The sequence below is a fragment of the Somniosus microcephalus genome, chromosome 5, assembly GCF_052327205.1.
Source record: "Somniosus microcephalus isolate GS21.2 chromosome 5, FLI_Smic_1.0, whole genome shotgun sequence".
Classification (NCBI taxonomy): domain Eukaryota; kingdom Metazoa; phylum Chordata; class Chondrichthyes; order Squaliformes; family Somniosidae; genus Somniosus; species Somniosus microcephalus.
In genome coordinates, this window is record NC_140991.1 from 63731339 (window position 1) to 63754669 (window position 23331).

Consider the following 23331-nt stretch of genomic DNA (forward strand, 5'->3'; position numbering starts at 1 on the left):
TCCTCTGCATCCATGGGATTGGCCCTCATCTCCATGGCAACGGGTGCACATTGATTTTGCTGGTCCCTTCATGGACTCGATGTTTTTAATTGCGGTGGATGCACAAAGTGGCCAGAGGTAATAAAAATGTCCTCAACCACCACGGAAAAAGCTATCGCAGTTTTACAAACCATATTCGCCAGGAATGGGCTGCCTGAATAGATTTGCTCTGACAATGGACCACAGTTTGTGTCTGAAGAGTTCCGGAGGTTCTTAAAGAACAATGGTGTTAAGCATTACACATCTGCCCCATATCATCCAGCCACTAATGGATTGGCCGAGAGGTTTGTCCAAACATTCAAGAAGGCTATCAAGGCAATGTGTAATGAAGATATACCCCTACAACACAAGGTGGACAACTTCTTGTTTGCCTACCGGAATGCGACACATGCGGTTACCAACCAAACTCCAGCCATGATGTTCTTCAATCGAAGACTACGATGCCGCTTGGATTTGGTTAAGCCAAACGTCCAAAGAGATGTGGAGAACAGGCAGTTTCAGAATATGAATGAAAGGCCGACCAGGAGTTTTAAGATAGGTCAACCAGTTTTGGCCCGGGACTACCGCATTGAGAAATGGCAGCCAGGAACGATTTGTACACGACAAGGACCTCTCATGTATACCGTGGACGTTGGGGAGAGCATTGTAAGACGCCATGCTGACCAGATTCTAGAGTCACTGGAAAACGTCAACTCCACACCACGATCTGATACACCTGGTAATGAAATCGACGTTCCAATTGCAGCTACCGCAGAACCGGTAATATTGGAAGCAGATGAACCAAACAACGACATTGATTTCGACTCAACATTGCCAGAAGAACCTGATACTCCTAAGAGGCGTTATCCAGACAGAATCAGGAAGCCTCCTCAAAGACTGAACTTATAATTGCTTAAACTTAACCAATGTATCTAGCAACAGTAATTGTGATTGTAATTCGTTATCATTAGTGTTAAATGAATGTTATGTACTGTTTATCTAAAAGGGGAGGAATTGTAGTGTATGTACCTTTAAGAGAATAACTGGTCTCAGACTGCAGTACCGGCAGTGACCACCCCTGTATAAAAGGCGCTAGAGAGCCTCTGTTGTTTAGATTCGTTATGGACTTCCACCAGTAAACATCTGTTGCTTTTCACTCCTGCTAGTCCGTGTCTAAATCATTCACGGACTTAACACTTTGTATTACAGGTAGATATTTAATTTCAGTACCCTTAACTTAATCTAGATCAAGTAAGTCAATAAACTACACTGTAAATCAAGTTACTGAATTACAAATTTAATTAGATAAAACAAGGTCATATAGGGATGGCAGTGCAGGTGGTGTGCCGCAACTGCAACATGTGGGAGTTTGTGGAGAGCATTGTGATCCCAGACAAACACATTTGCAGTAAGTGCCTGCATCTTGAGGAACTTCAGCTCATAGATTGAGTTGGAGTCTGAGGTGAAGACATTGCGGGGCATCAGGGATGGGGAGAGTTACCTGGTCACTTTGATCCAGGAGGCAATCACACCCCTTAGGTTAGGTAGTGGTACAGGTCTGGTTAGTGGTCAGGGACAGGAGGGTGTGACTGCAACTCAGGCAGATAAGGGGACCCCAGATGCAGTGGTGGAGGAACCTCAGCCTTTGCCCTTATTCAACAGGTATGAGGTTCTTGCTGCGTGTGTGGATGAGGGGAAAGCCTGCAGGAGACCATTCAAGTGGAGGGAGTGAAAGGGAATGTAGTCAGGGGGATAGATACTGTTCTCTGCAGCCGTGACTGAGGGTTCCGAAGGTTGTGTTGTCTGCCCGGTGCCAGGGTTAAAGACATCCCCTCGTGGCTGGAGAAGAATTTGGAGTGGGAGGGGGAGGATCCAGTTGTCATGGTCCACGTAGGAACCAACGACATAGGTAGAACTAGGAATGAGTTTCTGCTGGGGGTGTTTGAGGAGCTAGGATTCAAATTAAAAAGCAGAACCTCAAAGGTAATAATCTCTGGATTGTTACCTGAGCCATGCGCAAATTGGCATAGGGACAAACAGATTAGGGCCTAGAAATTCAGTTGCTTGCGCCAGCCGGTAGCGCCTTAGGAGGAGGAGATGTTGGGCGATAGGCGGCTAGCGGCCGGGCGCAGCGCGATCTGCGCCTCTCCCCAACTTCACTAGAGATTTAGCGTCGGCGCAAAGTCTTTGCGCGCGCTCAGCTGCGCGCGCAGATCCGGACGTCATTTCATCGTGCAACGCCCCTTGTGCGCCCCAAACCGGAACTTCAGTGGCGCCCCCAGCGACTGGTAGAGGGGAACGGTTCCCAGTCGCTGCGGGGTATGGGGGGCGCTATTTAAAGGGGACTCCTCCTGCATTATAAGTGACAGCCATTTTGTGCCAATCCTTCTGTGTGAGAGACAAAGGCAGAGAGCTTTCTGCTTTGACTCAGCGCTCGCACAGGTACTTCTGGCTTCAGGCCAGAGCTTTGCACTTGGATTTCACTTTCAGTGCCATAGCCTTGAGTCGCCACATATACTGTAATGGGGGCTACAATGGGTGGAAATGTTGGCTTTCTGCATTGCATTCAAAGGGATCAGAGACACCGTGAGAGAGTGCCAGTCATGGCCAGACGGAGAAGGGCCAACAGGTGTCGGCACAGGAGGCCTTACCCACCCAGGGTATACCGCCAGCAGTTCTCATATCTGAACATGTCTGAGGAGCAGTGTGTTCGGAGGCTGCGATTCAGAAGGAAGGTGGTCACTGAGATCTGCCACCTGCTTCGCAGAGATCTGCAGCCACAGCTGAGGAGCAGGACGTCTCTGTCGGTGGCAGTGAAGGTGACGGTGGCTCTCAACTTCTATGCCACTGGCTCCTTCCAATCCGCTACTGGGGACATTGCCAACATCTCCCAGTTCGCGGTACATTGCTGCATCCGACAGGTGAACAATGCCCTTTTCAGAAGGAGACGTCAGTACATCTCCTTCCCCATGACCCTGGACAAGCAGCAAGAGCGTACAATGGGATTTGGAAGAATAGCGGGCTTCCCCAGGGCGTAGAACTGATGAACCAGCATTGGTCAGGCCTTGCTTCAGGGCTGCAGTGCGCAGGGCATGGCAGCCAGACACGTCCACCCTCCCCCTTTAAGAGCTGACCGGCACCAGAGTGTCTGCCGTCAATCAGCAACTCGCCGCACCTGCGCTGCGCCCGCCCTCGGGGGTATCGCCCCGGACCGCCGGCTTAGCGCCTAATGATAGTCGTGCATCGCCTGTTTTAGCGCAGCAGCAAACTCTTGGGGCGATGCGACTGAATATCGGCGAAGGTGGCGCGAACTTGCGCCGGGCGCAAACTTTAGCGGCAGCCCGACTGTAACGCCCCGAACGTGGCTATACTGAATTTCTAGGCCTAGAGGTTTAAATGCATGGCTCAAAGAGTGGTGTGGGAGGAAGGTGGTTTCAGTTCACGAGGCACTGGCACCAGTATTGGGGAAAGAGGGAGCTGTTCCGTTGGGACGGGCTCCACTTAAACCAGGCTGGGACCAGTGTCCTGGCGAACCGAATAACTACAGCAGTACATACATAGGAGCAGGAGTAGGCCACTCGGCCCTTGGAGTCTGTTCCGCCATTCAATAAGATCATGACTGATCCGATTACTCCACATTCCCGCTTACCCCCGATAACTTTTCACCCCCTTGCTTACCAAGAATCTATCTACCTCTGCCTTAAAAATATTCAAAGACTCTGCTTCCACCGCCCTCTGAGGAAGAGAGTTCCAAAGACTCACGACCCTCTGAGAAAACATTTCTCCTCATCTCTGTCTTAAATGGGCGACTCCTTATTTTTAAACAGTGAGCCCTAGTTCTAGATTCTCCCACAAGAGAAAACATCCTCTCCACATCCACCCTGTCAAGACCCCTCAGGATCTTACATGTTTCAATCAAGTCACCTCTTACTCTTCGAAACTCCAGCGGATACAAGCCTAGCCTGTCCAACCTTTCCTCATAAGACAACCCTGCCCATTCCAGGTATTAGTCTTGTGGTAAACCACTGTTACTGTTCACAACCGTTCACTATTGAATAATGTTGAGGAAGTACACATTACGGTCAGAGGACGGGAGGGGCCACTTAAAATCGATGCTCAGGCGCTCGAAGGGGCGGGTGGCCTTGATCGGGCTTGCTCTGTCCAGCCTATAGAAATGCGGTTTGCATTTGGCACAGGTTTGGCAGTTCCTGGTCATGGTCCTGACCTCCTCGATGGAGTAGGGCAGGTTGCGGGCCTTAATGAAGTGGTAAAGTCTGGTGACTCCGGGGTGGCAGAGGTCGTTGTGGAGGGTCCGTAGTCTATCAACTTGCGCGTTTGCGCAAGTACTTCGTGATAGAGCATCCAGGGGGTCGTTGAGTTTACCAGGCCGGTACAAGATATCGTAATCGTAGGTGGAGAGCTCAATCCTCCACCTCAAGATCTTGTCGTTCTTGATTTTGCCCTTCAACTTGTTATTAAACATAAAAGCAACCGAACGCTGGTCGGTGAGGAGGGTAAATCGTTTGCCTGCCAGGTAATGCCTCCAGCATCGTACCGCCTCCACAATTGCCTGGGCCTCCTTCTCGACAGAAGTGTGTCGGATCTCAGGACCCTGGAGGGTCCTTGAGAAGAAGGCCACAGGTCTCCCCGCCTGGTTAAAGGTTGCAGCTAGGGCGAAGTCGGATGCATCGCTTTCCACTTGGAAAGGGATGGACTCATCCACTGCGTGCATTGTGGCCTTCGCAATGTCTCCTTTTATAAGGGAGAAGGCTGCGCCTGCTTCTGCTGTCAGGGGGAAGGAGGTGGACTTCATGAGGGGTCTGGCTTTGTCCGCATAATTGGGCACTCATTTTGAAATGAGTGGATCGGAGCAGCCAAACGATCAGCCAAACGGCCAGCTACAACAGCCACAGCAGCCGGCCTGGCTGCGAGCCCTCCGACCGCCGTACCTGGATCTAAACCCACAGGCAGCGAACTCAGCCCTCGACTTCGAACACTGGCTGAGCTGTTTCGAATCCTACCTGGGAGAATCCGGCGTGCCTCCGGGATCCAAACTAAGAGTTCTGACCGCCCAGGTGAGCCCTAAAGTATTTGCATTCATCCGGGACCTTGCTACGTACGAGGACGCCCTCAACCTGCTGAAAGAGCAGTACCGGAGCCCTGTAAATTCTATGTATGCCAGACATCTCCTAAGATCCCGCTCGCAACAGCCAGGAGAGTCTGTAGATGAATTTTTACGGGCGCTACAAACACTCGGCAGGGACTGTGACTTTAAAGCTGTAACGGCTGCAGAAAATACTGAAGGGAATATCCGCGATGGCTTCGTGAAAGGCCTTCGGTCCGACTACTCACGGCAAAGACTGCTCGAAGCAAAGGACCTCGACTTGAATACAACAGCAGCCCTCGCTCGCTCTCTGGAAGTGGCCCATCGGGACCTCGAGGCGTACTCCAGGTACTGTGCTGCGCGACCCCGGGACTCGGGCCCGACTCCGGCCGCAATTCCCCTCGCACCGCCACCCCTGGGACCCACCACGGCGTCGGTGTCCCGGAATCGATCGGGACCGCCACCCCCGGGACCCGCTGTGGCAGCGGACCTCCGCGATCGGGCCGCCAGCTGCTTCTTCTGTGGCCAGGCGAGACATCAAAGGGCGCGCTGCCCTGCAAGGAACGCGACCTGCTCCGGCTGTAAAAAGAAAGGCCACTTTGTAAACGCCTGCAGGGGGAAAGCCACAGACGCCAGCATTGCCTCATGTGAGTTGTGGGGGCGGCCATCTTTGATCAAGGCCACAGATGCCAGCATTGCCTCAGGTGGGTCGTGGGGGCAGCCATCTTTGATCAAGGCCACAGACGCCAGCAGTGCCTCATGTGAGTTGTGGGGGCGGCCATCTTCTCCGCCATTTTGTCCAACTTCGTGGGGACCCGCGTCATGGGCGCCGCCATTTTGTTCGCCGCACTCGGCCGCCGTTCTGTCTCCAGACCCGACCACACTGGCCTCCGTCACGCTTGACCAAGCTCTCCCGCATCATCTGTCCAAGTCCATGATGGACATCGAAGTAAACGGCCACGCCACGTCCTGCCTGTTCGACAGCGGAAGCACGGAGAGTTTTATTCATCCAGACACGGTGAGCTGCTACTCCCTCACTGTCCGGCCAGCGCGCCATCGGATCTCGATGGCAGCGAAGTCCCTTTCAACAGACATTAGCGGCTACTGTGTAGTGACCCTGTTGGTTAGGGGCACGGAATATAAAAATTTTAAACTTCTCGTCCTGCCCCAGCTCTGCGCTGCCGTCCTACTAGGGCTGGATTTCCAATGCCACCTTCAAAGTGTCACTTTGGCTTACGGTGGACCCCTCCCCCCACTCACAGTCTACAACCAGCAAATTTTAAACCGCCCACCGCGTACCACCTGCGGCCTCTCCACCCTCAAAGTCCCGCCCCCCTCCTTGTTCGCTAACCTCACCCGTGACTGTAAACCCGTCGCTACCAAGAGCAGGCGGTACAGCGCCGGGGACAGAGCTTTTATTAGCTCTGAGGTGCAGCGACTCCTGAAGGAGGGCATCATCGAGGGGAGCACCAGCCCCTGGCGTGCCCAGGTCGTAGTCGTTAAGACCGGCGATAAACACCGCCTGGTCATCGACTACAGCCAAACCATAAACCGGTACACCCAGCTGGACGCATACCCCCTTCCCCGCATATCTGATATGGTCAACCAGATTGCACAGTACCGGGTATTCTCCACCATCGACCTCAAGTCAGCCTATCACCAACTCCCTATCCGCCCTGAGGACCGCCAGTATACCGCCTTCGAGGCGAACGGCCGCCTCTACCACTTCCTTAGGGTTCCCTTCGGCGTCACCAACGGAGTCTCGGTCTTCCAAAGGGAGATGGACCGGATGGTCGACCAGAACGCGCTTCAGGCCACGTTCTCTTATCTAGATAACGTCACCATCTGCGGCCGCGACCAGCAGGACCATGATGTTAATCTGGAGAAATTCCTCCGTACGGCCCAACGGCTGAATCTCACTTACAATAAGGAGAAATGTGTGTTTAATACCTCGCGCCTGGCCATCCTCGGCTGCGTAGTAGAGAACGGAGTCATCGGCCCCGACCCCGAAAGAATGCGCCCCCTCATGGAGCTTCCCCTCCCCCACTGTCCAAAGGCGCTGAAGAGAACCCTGGGGCTCTTCGCTTACTATGCCCAATGGGTGCCGAATTATGCGGACAAAGCCAAACCCCTCATGAAGTCCACCTCCTTCCCCCTGACAGCAGAAGCAGGCGCAGCCTTCTCCCTCATAAAAGGAGACATTGCGAAGGCCACAATGCACGCTGTGGATGAGTCCATCCCTTTCCAAGTGGAGAGCGATGCCTCCGACTTCGCCCTAGCTGCAACCCTTAACCAGGCGGGGAGACCTGTGGCCTTCTTCTCAAGGACCCTCCAGGGCCCTGAGATCCGACACTCGTCTGTCGAGAAGGAGGCCCAGGCGATTGTGGAGGCGGTACGACGCTGGAGGCATTACCTGGCAGGCAAACGATTTACCCTCCTCACCGACCAGCGTTCGGTTGCTTTTATGTTTAATAACAAGCTGAAGGGCAAAATCAAGAACGACAAGATCTTGAGGTGGAGAATTGAGCTCTCCACCTACGATTACGATATCTTGTACCGGCCTGGTAAACTCAACGACCCCCCGGATGCTCTATCACGAAGTACTTGCGCAAACGCGCAAGTTGATAGACTACGGACCCTCCACAACGACCTCTGCTACCCCGGAGTCACCAGACTTTACCACTTCATTAAGGCCCGCAACCTGCCCTACTCCATCGAGGAGGTCAGGACCATGACCAGGAACTGCCAAACCTGTGCCGAATGCAAACCGCATTTCTATAGGCCGGACAGAGCAAGCCTGATCAAGGCCACCCGCCCCTTCGAGCGCTTGAGCATCGATTTTAAGGGGCCCCTCCCGTCCTCTGACCGTAATGTGTACTTCCTCAACATTATTGACGAGTACTCCCGTTTCCCCTTTGCCATCCCCTGCCCAGACATGACCATTACCACGGTCATCAAATGCCTGAACGACCTGTTCGCCTTGTTCGGGTTCCCGAACTATATACATAGTGACCGGGGCGCATCCTTCATGAGCGAGGAACTTCGCCAGTTCCTGCTCGCGAGAGGTATTGCTGCGAGCAGAACCACCAGCTACAACCCCCGGGGGAACGGCCAGGTGGAAAGAGAAAACGCGACAGTTTGGAAGGCCGTCCTCTTAGCCCTAAAGTCTAAGGGCCTCCCAATCCTTCGCTGGCAGGAAGTCCTCCCGGCAGCACTCCATTCCATCCGGTCACTGCTTTGCACTGCCATTAACGCCACCCCCCCATGAACGAATGTTTGTTTTCCCCAGGAAGTCGACTACGGGAACCTCGCTACCAACATGGCTGACTTCTCCGGGGCCCGTCTTGCTGCGGAAGCACGTGCGGGCCCATAAAACGGACCCCCTGGTCGAGAGGGTGGACCTCCTGCACGCCAACCCCCAGTACGCCTATGTGGCATACCCAGACGGGCGGGAGGACACTGTCTCCTTGCGAGACCTCGCACCCTCGGGCACCCCCGAAACACCACCGTTACCCCCCACCACTCCCCCAAATCCAGCTCCTGTAGACGGCATGCCGGAACCTCAGGAGCCTTCGTCGACCACGCAGACACCAGCATTACCATCGGATACTGCACCACCGCCGCCGCTGCTGCGCCGATCAGAAAGGCTTACGAGGCCTCCTGAGAGACTGACATTCACGAACTGGTAGTACACTTCACCCCACCGGAGTCAATTTTAAACAAGGGGTGAATGTGGTAAACCACTGTTACCATTCACAACCGTTCACTATTGTTACACTGTTGTTATCAATGTTTACACTGTTGTTATCACCACACAAGGTTACCTCTTGCCACGCACACTGCTATACCTGGGCTTACCTCAGCTGACTCCGCCCATGGCTCCGCCTGCTTGCCCAGGTATAAAGGTGACCGCTTGGCTAGTATTCTCCCTTGTTGGAACCGATCGCCCACGAGGGTGGGCTCAATTCCCCTCACAATAAACGATAACATTCTATTAGCTTTCCTAATTACTTGCTGTACCTGCATAGTAACCTTTTGCGATTCATGCACTAGGACACCGAGATCCCTCTGCATCTCAGAGCTCTGCAGTCTCACCATTTAGATAATATGCTTATTTTTTATTCTTCCTGCCAAAATGGACAACTTCACATTTTTCCACATTGTACTCCATTTGCCAGATCTTTGCCCACTCACTTAACCTATCTATATCCCTTTGTAGCCTCCTTATGTCCTCTTCATAATTTACTTTCCTACCTATCTTTGTCTCATCAGCAAATTTAGCAACCATACCTTTGGTCCCTTCATCCAAGTCATTTTTATAAATTGTAAAAAGTTGAGGCCCCAGCACTGATCCCTGTGGCACACTACTCGTTACATCTTGCCAATCAGAAAATGACCCATTTATGCCTACTCTCTGTTTCCTGTTAGCTAGCCAACCTTCTATCCATGCCAATATGTTATCCCCTACACCATGAGCTTTTATTTTCCACAATAACCTTTGATGTGGCACCTTATCAAATGCCTTCCGGAAATCTAAGTACAGTACATCCACCGGTTCCCCTTTATCCACAGCACATGTTACTTCCTCAAAGAATGCTAATAAATTGGTTAAACATGATTTCCCTTGCACAAAACAATGTTGACTCTGCCTGATTACTTTGAACTTTAAGTGCCCTGCTATAAAGTCTTTAATAATAGCTTCTAACATCTATGACAGATGTTAAGCTAACTGGCCTGTAGTTTCTTGCTTTCTGTCTCCCTCCCTTTTTGAATAAAGGAGTTACATTCGCTAGTTTCCAATCTAATGGAACCTTCCCCGAATCTAGGGAATTTTGGAAAATTAAAACTCAACGCATCAACCATCTCACTAGCCACTTCTTTCAAGACCCTAGGATGAAGTCCATCAGGACCCGGGGACTTGTCAACCCGCAGCTCCAACAATTTGCTCTGTACCACTTGCCTGGTGATTATAATTTTCTGGAGTTCCTCCCTCCCTTCCATTTCCTGATTTACATCTATTTCTGGGATGTTACTTGTATCCTCTATAATGAAGACCGATGCAAAATACCTGTTCAATTCAACTGCCATCTCCTTATTTTCCATTATTAATTCCCCAGACTCACTTTTTAATAGGACCAAAGCTCACTTTGTTAACTCTTTTTTAAAAATATCTATAGAAACTCTTACTGTTTTTATATTGCTAGCTAGCTTTCTCTCATACTCTAATTTTTCTCTCCTTATTAATCTTTTAGTCATTCTTTGCTGTTTTTTATATTCTGTCCAATCTTCTGACCTGCCACCCATCTTTGCACAATTATATGCTTTTTCTTTAAGTTTAATACTATCTTTAACTTTTTTAGTTAACCACGGATGGCGGGTCCTCCCCTTGGAATTTTTCTTTCTTGTTGGAATGTATATATTCTGCGTATTTTGAAATATCCCCTTAAATGTCTGCCACTGCAACTCTATTGGCCTACCCCTTAACCTAATTTGCCAGTTCACTTTAGCTAGCTCTGCTTTCATGCCCTCATAATTGCCCTTATTTAAGTTTAAAATACTAGTCTTAGACCCACTCTTCTCTCTCTCAAACTGAATGTAAAATTCAGTCATATTATGATCGCTGCTACCTAGGGGTGCCTTCACTATGAGGTCATTAATTAATCCTATCTCGTTGCACAATACCAGGTCTAGTATAGCCTGCTCTCTGGTTGGCTCCAGAACGTGCTGTTGTAAAAAAAACTATCCCAAAATCATTCCATGAACTCATCTATGCTACCCTTGTCCATCTGATTTTTCCAGTCTATATGCAGATTAAAATCCCCCATGATTTTGCCGTACCCATAAAAACTGACTGTTAAAGCTTTTATAGATATGTAATGTAAAGGGAAAAAGATTGGTGAAGTCAAGCGTAGGTCCCTTACAGTCAGAATCAGGGGAATTTATAATGGGGAAACAAGGAAATGGCAGACCAACTAAATACATACTTTGGTTCTGTCTTCACAAAGGAGGACACAAATAACCTCCCAGAGATGCTGGGGAACATAGGGTCTGATGAAAGGGAGGAACTGAAAGAAATCAGTATTTGTAGGGAAATGGTGTTAGGGAAATTGATGGGATTGAAGGCCGATAAATCCCCAGGGCCTGATGGTCTACATCCCAGGGTACTTAAGGAAGTGGCCCTAGAGATAATAGATGCATTGCTGGTCATCTTCCAGAACTCGATAGACTCTGGAACGGTACCCATGGATTGGAGGGTAGCTAATGTTACCCCACTATTCAAAAAAGATGGTAGAGAAAGAGCGGGGAATTATAGACCGGTAAGCCTGACATCGGTAGTGGGGAAAATGCTAGAGTCTATTATAAAAGATGTAATAGCAGAGCACTTGGAAAGCAGTGACAGGATCGGACAAAGTCAACATGGATTTACGAAAGGTAAATCATGCTTGACTAATCTACTGGAATTTTTTGAGGATGTAACTGGTAAAATAGATAAGGGAGAACCAGTGGATGTGGTGTATTTGGACTTTCAGAAGGCTTTCGATAAGGTCCCACATAAGAGATTAGCGTGCAAAATTAAGGCACATGGGATTGGGGGCAAGGTATTGACTTGGATAGAGAACTGGTTGGTGGACAGAAAGCAAAGAGTTGGAACAAATGGGTTGTTTTCCGAGTGGCAGGCAGTGACTAGTGGGGTACCGCAAGGATCGGTCCTAGGACCCCAGCTGTTCACAATATATATTAATGATCTGGGCGAGGGAATTGGATGTAATATCTCCAAATTTGCAGATGACACAAAGCTGGGTGGGAGGGTAAGCTGTGAGGAGGATGCCGAGAAACTCCAGTACGATTTGGACAGGTTGGGTGATTGGGCAGAAACATGGCAAATGCACTATAATGTGGATAAATGTGAGGTTATCCACTTTGGTGGCAAAAACAGGAAGGCAGATTATTATTTGAATGGCAATAGATTGGGAGAAGGGGAAGTGCAAAGAGACCTGGGTGTCCTTGTGCACCAGTCGCTGAAGGTAAGCATGCAGGTGCAGCAGGTGGTTAAGAAGGCAAATGGTATGTTGGCCTTCGTAGCAAGAGGGTTCGAGTACAGGAACAAGGATGTCTTGCTACAGTTGTACAGGGCCTTGGTGAGACCGCACCTTGAGTATTGTGTGCAGTTTTGGTCACCTTACCTGAGGAAGGACGTTCTTGCCATGGAGGGAGTGCAGCGAAGATTCACCAGGCTGATACCTGGGATGGCAGGAATGAGGTATGAGGAGAGATTGTCTCAATTGGGCTTATACTCACTGGAGTTTAGAAGATTGAGGGGATCTCATCGAAACCTATAAAATTCTGTCAGGCTGGACAGACTAGATGCAGGAAGGATGTTTCTGATGGCCGGGGAGTCCAGAACCAGGGGTCATAGTCTAAGGATAAGGGGTAAGCCATTTAGGACTGAAATGAGGAGGAATTTCTTCACCCAGAGAGTGGTGAACCTGTGGAATTCTCTGCCACAGAGGGCGCTGGAGGCCAGTTCATTAAATATATTCAAGAAAGAGTTGGATATATTTCTTGAGGCTAAAGGGATATGGGGAGAAGGCAAGGACAGGGTACTGAATTTGGATGATCAGCCATGATCTCATTGAATGGCGGAGCAGGCTCGAAGGGCCGAATGGCCTACTCCTGCTCCCATCTTCTATGTTTCTATGACAAGCTCCCATTATTTCTTCCTTTATACTCCATCTTACCATGTGGTTACTGTTAGGGGCCTATACACCACTCCCACAAGTGACTTGCATTTATTATTTCTCCTCATCTCTACCCAAACCACTTCTACATCCTGGTTTCTTGTACTTAGGTCATCCCTCTCTATTGTGCTAATGCCATCATTAATTCACAAAGCCACCCCTCCACCTTTTCCCACCTTCCGGTCCTTCCTAAATGTCATGTACCCTTCAATGTTCAGGTCCCAATCTATGTCATCCTGCAGCCATGTTTATGTAATGACTATCAGATCATATTTATTTATTTCTATTTGCACTATCAGTTCATCGGTTTTTCGAATGCTACGTGCATACAGATGGAGCCTTTAGTTTTGTCCTTTTATTATTTTTGTAACCTCTAACCTTATCTGTTGATTTACTCTTAGATTTGTACTCTCTATCCCTTCCTGTCATGGTCGGTTTATCATTTCCCATATTAATACCTTTCTCTATTGCATTGTCTCTAATCTTTGAATTACCACATCTTCCCAAATTTGATACTATGCCCCCAATATTTAGTTTAATAAAGCCCTCTCTACCACCCTAGTTATACAATTTGCCAGAACACTGGTCCCAGCACGGTTCAGGTGAAGACCATCCCAACGATACAGATCCCACTTTCCCCAGTACTGGTGCCAGTGCCCCAGGAATTGAAACCCATTTCTCCCACACCAGTCTGAGCCACGCATTCATCTCTCTAATTTTATTTACCCTATGCCAATTTGCTTGTGGCTCAGATAATAATTCAGACATTATTACCCTTGAGGTTCTGCTTTTTAATTTAGCCCTAGCTGCTCATACTCTCAGCAGAACCTCTTTCCTAGTTCTACCTACATGGACCACGACCACTGGCTCCTCCCCCTCCCACTGCAAGTTCCTCTCCAGCCCAGAGCAGATATCCCGAACCCTGGCACCGGGCAGGCAACAGTCGTCTGGACTCTCACGCTTGGCCACAGAGAACTGTATCTATCCCCCCCTGACTATGCTGTCCCCAATTACCACTACATTCCTATTAACTCCCCCCCACTTGAATGGCTTCCTGTACCTTGGTACCACGGTCAGTTAGCTCATCCACCCTGCAGCCACCGCTTTCATCCATACAGGCCGCAAGAAACTCAAACTTGTTGGACAATTGCAAACGCGGAGGCTCCTCCACCTCCTGGGTCCCCATACCTGCCTCACTTGCAGTCACATCCTCCTGTCCCTGACCACTGACCAAATCAGAAAACCCTATCCCAAGGGGTGTGACTGCCTCCTGGAATAAAGTGTCCAGGTAACTTTCCCCCTCCCTGATGCATCAGTGTCCGCAGCTCGGCCTCCAGCTCATCAACTCTGAGCCGAAGCTCCTCAAGCCGCAGACACTTACCGCAGACATGTTAGTCCTGGATCACACTGGCGTCCAGGAGCTCCCACATACTGCAGTCAGAACACATCTGCTATCATTAATTTATTTTTATTAAAATAAACCCTACTGCTATGCTATGATAAATTGACCCTTAGTGTTAGGGGGATTAAATACGTAGGGTTACAGGGATAGGGTGGGGTATGTGTTGGTGTAGGGGTTACGGGGATCGGGTGGGATATGTGTCGGTGCAGGCTCGATGGGCCGAAATGGCCTCTATCTGCACTGTTGTGATTCTGTGATTCTGTGATTCTGTGATACACCTAATAAGAATTATTATTGCTAGTAAACTAGTACTAATGAAACCTTACAATTATTAATACATTTCCTGGGCTTTAAAAGATAAGGGAAGTGAGCAAAATACTCACCAACCAATCACTTACCCTTTTCCTTGTGATGTCACCTTTTATTTTTCTCCAAATGAGGTTGGGGGGGAGGGGGGGTGCGTCACAGAGCCGAACTCCCGCTGGTTCTCTGTCCCCTCTTGTGCAGCTTTTTAACTCCTGCTCTCCTGGAAGTTGACAAAGATAGAAAAAGAAAGGAACACCTCCCTCCCCGAACTCCCTCACTCACCAAATTCGTAGCTTTACACTCTGACAAACTACACTCTAGCCTCCCTCATTTATACTACTGAGATTTAAATAAGTGAGCTCTCTGGCGGTTAGAGCCAGATTCGACCAGTTAGTTAATTAATTACTCTCACCTGCTCTCCTGCACAGAGCTTGCTTAGCCCTGCCCAAGCCGGGGTGGGGGGGGGGGGGTGTGGCGGGGGGAGATTCAGGAAAGAGTAAATTTAAAAGCAGCGAGAGAAATGTCAAGGCTCTAGAGCAGAGTAGAGCTTTGGGTAAAAATAAGCAGTGTGTGTCAGGAAGGGGCAGAGAACGTAACAAAGGTAATAAGGCATCAGTGACTAAGGTGACATCAGGGAAAAATAGAAATAAGTCAAAGCTAAAGGCACTATATCTGAATGCGTGACGCATTCGCAACAAAATAGATGAATTAATAGCGCAGATAGAAATTAACAGGTTTGATCTAATAGCCATAACGGAGATGTGGTTGCAAAGTGGCCAAGGTTGGGAACTAAATATTCCAGGATACTTAACTTTTAGTGGTGGAAAGGGTGGACAGCTTTAAGTTCCTCGGAGTCCACATCACGGAAGACCTCTCCTGGTCCCTCAATACCTCCTCTCTGGTGAAGAAGGCCCAGCAGCGCCTATATTTCCTAAGGAGGCTGAAGGGATGTAATCTGTCACCCCTGATCCTCTCTAACTTTTACCGCTGCACTATAGAGAGCATCCTGACAAACTGTATCACAGTATGGTATGGCAGCTGTAGCTACTATGACCGGAAAGCCCTGCAGCGGGTAGTCAAAACTGCCCAACGCATTACCGGCACCCAGCTACCGACCATAGAGCACATATACCAGAAACGCTGTCTACGGAGGTCACGGTCCATCATCAAAGACCCTACCCTCCCCAGCCACAGTCTGTTCGCCCTCCTGCCATCTGGGAGACGCTACAGATGCATTCGCACCCGTACGACCAGATTTCGGAACAGCTTCTTTCCCAGGGCTGTCATCCTACTGAACTCCACAAATAAACTCTAAAGCCTGCACATCTGCCAATGCACTTTATTATGGTTATGTTTATGTTAATATACTACAAGCCAAATGTATGTTGAATGTTTAAATGTCTTAATCCAAATGTACACTCTCGGGAGCCGCAAGCCTACATTTCGTTGTACTGCACTTGTGCACTAACAATGACAATAAAAGTTGATTTGATTGATTTGATTTGAAGAGATGGGGAAAAAGGAAAAGGAGGAGGGGTAGCCCTGATAATAAAGGATGGAATAAAGACAGTAGAGAGAGAAAGGATCTTGGCTCCGAAAATCAGTAAGTAGAATCAGTTTGGGTGGAGCTAAGAAACAGCAAGGGGCAGAAAACATTGGTGGGAGTTGTTTATAGGCCCCCAAACGGTAGTTGTAATGTAGGGGAGAGTATAAATCAGGAAATTAGATGTGCATGTAACAAGGGTAATACAGTAATCATGGGGTCTTTAATCTACATATAGACTGGGCAAACAAATTTGCAGTAATAGTGTGGAGGACCAATTCATGGAATGTATGCAAGATAGTTTTCTAGATCAGTATGTTGAGGAACCATCTAGGGAACAGGCTATTTTAAATCTAGTATTGTGCAATTAATAACCTTGTAGTAAAGGGGCCTTTAGGGAAAGAGTGACCATAATATGATGGAGTTGTATATCGAGTTTGAAAGTGATTTAGTTAAATCCAAAACTAGTGTCTTAAATCTAAACAAAGCAAACTACATAGGTATGAGGGGCGAGTTGGTGAAGGTAGATTGGGGAACTACATTAAAAAGGTATGATGGTAGAGAAGCAATAGCTAGCATTTAAAGAATTAATGCATAATTTACAACAAATATACATTCCTTTAAGGCACAAAATCCCCACAGGGAAAGTGGTCCAACCGTGGCTAACAAGAGAAGTTAGAGAGTATTAGATCAAAGGAAGAGGCTTATAATGTTGCCAAAAAAAGAGTAAGCCAGAAGATTAGGAGGATTTTAAAATTCAGCAAAGGAGGACCAAGGAATTGATAAAGGGAAAATAGAATATCTGAGTGTAAACTAGTGAGAGACATAAACAGACTATAAAAGCTTTTATAGTTATGTATAAAGGAAGAGGTTAGTGAAAGTAAATGTGGGTCATTTGCAGGCTGAGACAGGGGAAATTATAATGGGGAATAAGGAAATTGCAGAGAAATTAAACAAATACTTTGGCTGCGATTTTATCAATGGAGGCGGGTTGGGTGTGGGTCAGGTGGTTTCTGGCTTCCAGTTCTGCCCCCAGCTGCATTCAGCCTACAGACGTGATTTTACGTTGATTGACCTTGTTAAGCCTGCCCTGCGGGCTTGCCGGCCAATTAAGAGGAAGCCGGTCAGATGACATCATTTGATGATGCGTCATGTGCCAGTTTCCTTAAAGGGACCATGCACAATTTTTCTTTGACAGTTGATTTCTTAGTGTTTGACAGCATTGAGGTGCTGCAAACACTGATAATCACTACACAAAGGTGACCTCTTGCACCCAGGCTCTCCAACGACTCCCTCCATAGGCTGGAATAGATGGCAGCTGCAGGTGAGGTGACAGAAGCGATGTCACTGGAGAGAGAGGTTCTCCCAATGAGGTGGCACTGACCATGGATTTAAAAACTTGTAACCTACAGAAATGTGTAAATGTATTAAAAATGCATTTCCTAACATTTTCTTACCTCTGAGACTCACCAGTGCAACATTGGATCCTTCACACCACTTCTGCAGCTGTCATCAATCCAGAAATATTACAGCAGACTCAACATGCCACACTTACCTGGCGTCATGTCCAGACGTCGGGAAACCTGAGGCAGAAGCGGCAAAATTTTAAAATTACCTACCCGTTAATAGGCAGGTAACTGACTTTAATCTTCTTCCCGGCAGTAGGTGTCAGGTCCATGCGCAAATCAGGGACCCGACATTTGGGAAAATTGTTTGGAGGTGAGATCGCAACCCGCCGTCAATCAAAACGATTTTACCCTTTGACCCGCCTCCAAACCCGCCCTCTGAGTGCCAGCAATATCCAACCCTTTGTTGGTGTCTTCAAGGAAGATGCGAAAACTTCCCGGAAATAGTGGAGCACCAAGGGTCCAGCGAGAATGAGAAACTGAAGAAATTAGTAATAGTAAAAATTAAGTACTGGAGAAATTAATGGGACTGAAAGCTGATAAATCCCCATGACCAGATGGCCTACCTCCTAGGGTTTTGAAAGAGGTGGTGATAGAGATAGTGGATGCATTTGTTGTCATTTTCCAAAATTCCATAGATTCTGGAACGGTTCCTGTGGATTGGAAGGTAGCAAATGTAACCCCATTATTTAAGAAAGGAAGGAGAGAGAAGACAGGGAGCTACAAACCAGTTAGTCTGACATCAGTAGTAGGGAAAATGCTAGAATCTATTATTAAGAATGTGGTAACAGGGCACTTAGAAAATAATAATAGGATTGGGCAGAGTCAACACGGATTTATGAAAGGGAAATCCTGTTTGACAAATCTGTTGGAGTTTTTTGAGGTTGTAACTAGCAGAATAGATAAAGCGGAACCAGTGGATGTGGTGTATTTGGATTTTCAGAAGGCATTCGATAAGATGCCACACGAGGTTATTAAACAAAATTAGGGCTCATGGGATTGGGGGTAATATACTAGCATGGATTGAAGATTGGTTAACGGAAAGAAAACAGAGAGTAGGAATAAACGGGTCATTTTCGGGTTGGCAGGCTGTAACTAGTGGGTTACAGGAAGGATCAGTGCTTGGGCCACAGCTACAGGAAACTCTCGATTTACCGGCACCCAAACAACCGGAAATCTCGGTTAACCGGCAAAATTCAGGAGTAGGTTCAGTTAAGTTTTTCTTCATATTAGTGGCCGTTTCTTGATTCTTGGCTGTGTAATCGGGGGTTCCTGCACTTGTTGCTAAGCAACAGGGACGCTTGGTCTGTGGTCGGGCTTCTTGCAGCTGTTGCTAAGCAACAGGGAAGCTTGGATTTGTTGCTGTGTACGAGCTCTCGTACCTTTTAACTAACTCTTTGTAATCCATACTTTGATAAACCGGCACCACGCCGGTCCCGTCTGTGTCGGATAAAAAAAGAGTTTCCTGTATTCACAATCTACTGTACATCAATGATTTGGATGAGGAGACCAAATGTAATATATCCAAATTTACTTATGATACAAAGCTGGGTGGGAATGCAAGTTGTGAGGAGGATGCAAGGAGGCTTCAAGGGGATATAGACAGGCTAAGTGAGTGGGCAAGAACATGGCAAATGGAATATAATGTGGAGAAATGTGAAGTTATCCACTTTGGTAGGAAAAATAGAAAAGCAGTATTTTTTTAAATGGTGAGAGATTGAGAAATGTTAGTGTTCAGAGGGACCTGGGTGTGCTTATACACGAATCACTGAAAGTTAACATGCAGGTACAGCAAGCAATTAGGAAAGCAAATGGAATGTTGGCCTTTATTATAAGAGGATTTGAGTATAAGAGTAAAAACATCTTACTGCAATTATATAGGGCCCTGGTGAGACCACACCTGGAGTACTGTGTGCAGTGTTTGTCTCATTACCTAAGGAAGGATATACTTGTCACAGAGGGAGTGCAACAAAGGTTCACCAGACTGGTTCCTGGGATGGGGGGATTGTCCTATGAGGACAGATTGAGTAGACTAGGCCTATATTCGAGTTTAGAAGAATAAGAGGTGATCTTATTGAAACATAAAATTCTTACAGGGCTCGACAGGGTAGATGTAGGGAGGATGTTTCCCCTGGCTGGGGAGTCTTGAACCAGGGGTCACAGTCTCAGAATAAGGGGTCAGCCATTTAGGACTGAGATGAGGAGAAATGTCTTCACTCAGAGGGTGGTGAATCTTTGGAATTCTCTACCCCAGAGGGCTGTGGAGGCTCAGTCGTTGAGTATATTCAAAACAGATCGATAGACATTTGAATATTAAGGGAATCAAGGGATATGGGGACAGTGCAGGAAAGGGGAGATGAGGTAGAAGATCAGCCATGAGCTTATTGAAATGCGGAGCAGGTTCGAAGGGCCAAATGGCCTACTCCTGTTCCTATTTCTTATGTTAGTATAGATTCCAGGATTTTATACATTATTAGAAAAGCCTACACAAGAGTCCCCTATGTAGATGTTGTAGCCAATATAAACTGTCTCTAAGCCAGGAAGAAATTGAGCTTGATATATGGGTATTATGTGCAACTGTTTTGTTGAACAATGAAAATCATATGTAAACTGTGTCAACTGTATAAGACTTTTGATTCTCTAAAGAAAATTTACTCGATGCTAAAGGTGCCATTATATAAATGCAAGTTATTGTATATAGAAATTCTTGTCAACTTAATTTTTTTTAAATTCTTATTATTAGAACTTTGCATTACAAAAGAAAGCCCCCTCTACTCGCAAGACCCAGAAAACAGAAGTACCTATTAATGAGGAACTTGACCAGAGTGAAATGTTTAATGAACATCAGGACAAGAATAAACTTGAGAGGAAAAAACCACCCCCAAAGCCGAAGCCAAGGGATACAAAAAAAGAAGAACCTTCTCACATACATAAGAATCTGGAGGCATCTCATCAGCAGTCGTAAGTGACTGATGTTGGAATGTTGTGAACAAAGGAACGTGTGGCTTAGTATAAAAGTGACGAGAAATATATTTGCAGTTTTATAATAAAACTGAGTTTTCCCAATGTCTGGACGTCACAGAAAACCAAACAAAATTTGTCTTGGAAGTAGGATAAATAAAACACAAAGGCCTAGAAATTGGTCCAAAATGTCAGGGAGGATGTGTGTGCACACTTCCAGCTGGAAGTGTGGCGATTGTCATATTGGGCAAGTACAAACCAAGAGGCGTCCTTTACCCACACCTCAAGCAGACATTGGCCCAGAACTTGGTGTCGGGGGCTTGCCGCGCGTGCAAGCCCCCGATGTGCACTTACCCGGCGCGCCGACATCTGAAACCTGGCCCGCAGTGGATTTCCTGTCAGTGGCCCGGTTCTGATGTCGGCGCGCTGTGCTAACCTGACCCAGCGGCGTAGTTAGTGCGATGTGCTGGCTGGGATCAGGTGAGCACTGTTCAGCCAATCAGGGGAGGGGAAACTTCATTCATAAGTTTGAGAGTAAAGACTGTCAAACTCATGAAAAGTACGACACCCCAAAACACTACTTAAACTTCAAATAAAATTTTAAAAAGCATCCCAATAATTAAATTAACTATGAATAACTTTAAAAAACTATTTTAAACAATTAATCAAATTTAAAAAAAAAAAAAAAAAATTTTTAAATAGGGTCTATAACTAAACTTACCTTACTGTAGATTCTTTAAAAATAATAAACCTGTGGGAAAAAAAATTCTAAATTGTACTAAAAGACCACTTACCTGTAAAACTAAGTACTTACGTGTGGTTTTTCAATGCGTAAAAACCGGAGCCCTTTACACATGCGCAAATCTGTAAAAATACAGGAAATCCAAGTCGCACGCGCTGCCCAATACCGCGCATGCGTTCAGCCTCTTAACCCCTTGGGTCAGAGGACAGGAAATGCCGGTTTTCAGCGCATGCGCTGTGCATGCTGAAAACCGGCAATTCCTCCTGGCACACGCGTGAGTACCCTGTCCGTACTCACGCGTTGTGACAGGAATTACTGGGCCATTAGCGCCTTTGCATTGCATATGCAAATAAGGGGCCTGAGTGGAGGAGCAGAAGTGGCTTCCCCACGAGGCCAAATCTGCCAGGAGCTGGACTGAGTGTCAGAAGAGGCTTAAATTTAATTTTTTTTTAAATTTTCTATTTTTAAAAAGGTTACCATGTGGACCAGGAGGAGTACTCGTGGGAAAATGAGGTCTGGGAACTAAAATCTTTCCAGGCCTCGTGAGCTTGCCAGTTGACCCAGCACCTCAATACACTGATTCTGCCTCCACTTAAAAGTCAACCGTGCCCCATGAGGAAACTGAGCCTCCCCGTCCCAAATTTACCCCTCTCCGCTGACCACAATTGCTACCTGATCCCCTCCCTTTCTCTGCCCCCTCCCCCCAATCCATCCACTTAACCTGACTGCCAGGGACCATTCTGGTGGGTCCCCAGCAGCAGTTTCCTGTCGCTTGAATTCCCATTTCCTCCCACTGGGGGACTTTAATCTACATATAGACTGGGCAAACCAAATTTGCAGTAATAGTGTGGAGGACCAATTCATGGAATGTATGCAAGCTAGTTTTCTAGATCAGTATGTTGAGAAACCTACTAGGGAACAGGCCATTTTAGATCCAGTATTGTGCAACAAGAAAGGGTTAATTAATAACCTTGCAGTAAAGGGGCCTTTGGGGAAGAGTGACTATAATATGATAGAATTATATATTGAATTTGAAAGTGATTTAGTTAAATCCAAAACTAGGGTCTTAAATCTAAACAAAGCAAACTACGTAGGTATGAGGGGAGAGTTGGCCAAGGTAGATTGGGAAACTACATTAAAAGGTATGACGGTAGAGAAGCAATGGCTAGCATTTAAAGAATTAATACATAATTTACAACAAATATACATTCCTTTAAGGCACAAAGACCCCACAGGAAAAGTGGTCCAACCATGGCTAACAAGGGATGGCAAAAGAAAGTATTAGATCAAAGGAAGAGGCTTATAATGTTGCCAAAAGAGTAGCAAGTCTGAGGATTGGGAGAATTTCAGAATTCAGCAAAGGAGGACCAAGAAATTGATAAAGGGAAAATAGAATGAGTGTAAACTAGTGAGAGACATAAAAACAGACTATAAAAGCTTCTACAGGTATGTAAAAAGGAAAAGATTAGTGAAAGTAAATGTGGGTCCCTTACAGGCTGAGACAGGAGAAATTATAATGGGGAAATAAAGAAATGGCAGAGAAATTAAACAAATACTCTGTCTGTCTCACAGAAGACGCAAAAAATTTCCCGGAAATAGTGGAGCACCAAGGGTCTAGCGAGAATGAGGAACTGAAAGAAATTAGTAAAAAAACAGTACTGGAGAAAGTAATGGGACTGAAAGCCGATAAATCCCCTGGACCTGATGGTCTACATCCTAAGGTTTTGAAAGCGGTAGCTATAAAGAGTGTGGATGCATTGGTTGCCATTTTCCACAATTCCATGGATTATAGAACGGTTCCCGTGGATTGGAAGGTAGCAAATGTAACCCATTATTTAAGAAAGGAGGGAGAGATAAACGGGGAGCTACAGACCAGTTAGCCTGACATCAGTAGTAGGGAAATGCTAGAATCTATTATTAAGAATGTGGTAACAGGGCACTTGGAAAATAATAATAGGATTGGGCAGAGTCAACACTAATTTATGAAAGGGTAATAGTGTTTGACAAATCTGTTGGAGTTTTTTTTGAGGCTGTAACTAGCAGAATAGATAAGGGGGAACCAGTGGATGTGGTGTATTTGGATTTTCAGAAGGCATTCAATAAGGTGCCA

At 47.0% G+C, this 23331-nt stretch overlaps 1 protein-coding gene across 1 annotated transcript in view; it reads left to right on the forward strand.

Moving 5' to 3' along the window:
* Window positions 1-23331, forward strand: part of odad2 (outer dynein arm docking complex subunit 2) — a 422610-nt gene that overhangs the window by 160454 nt on the left and 238825 nt on the right. Inside the window, exon 7 of the mRNA XM_085987200.1 lies at window positions 20262-20479. Within this exon, the coding sequence (XP_085843326.1) occupies window positions 20262-20479 (218 nt within the window). The remainder of the gene's footprint in view (window positions 1-20261; window positions 20480-23331) is intronic.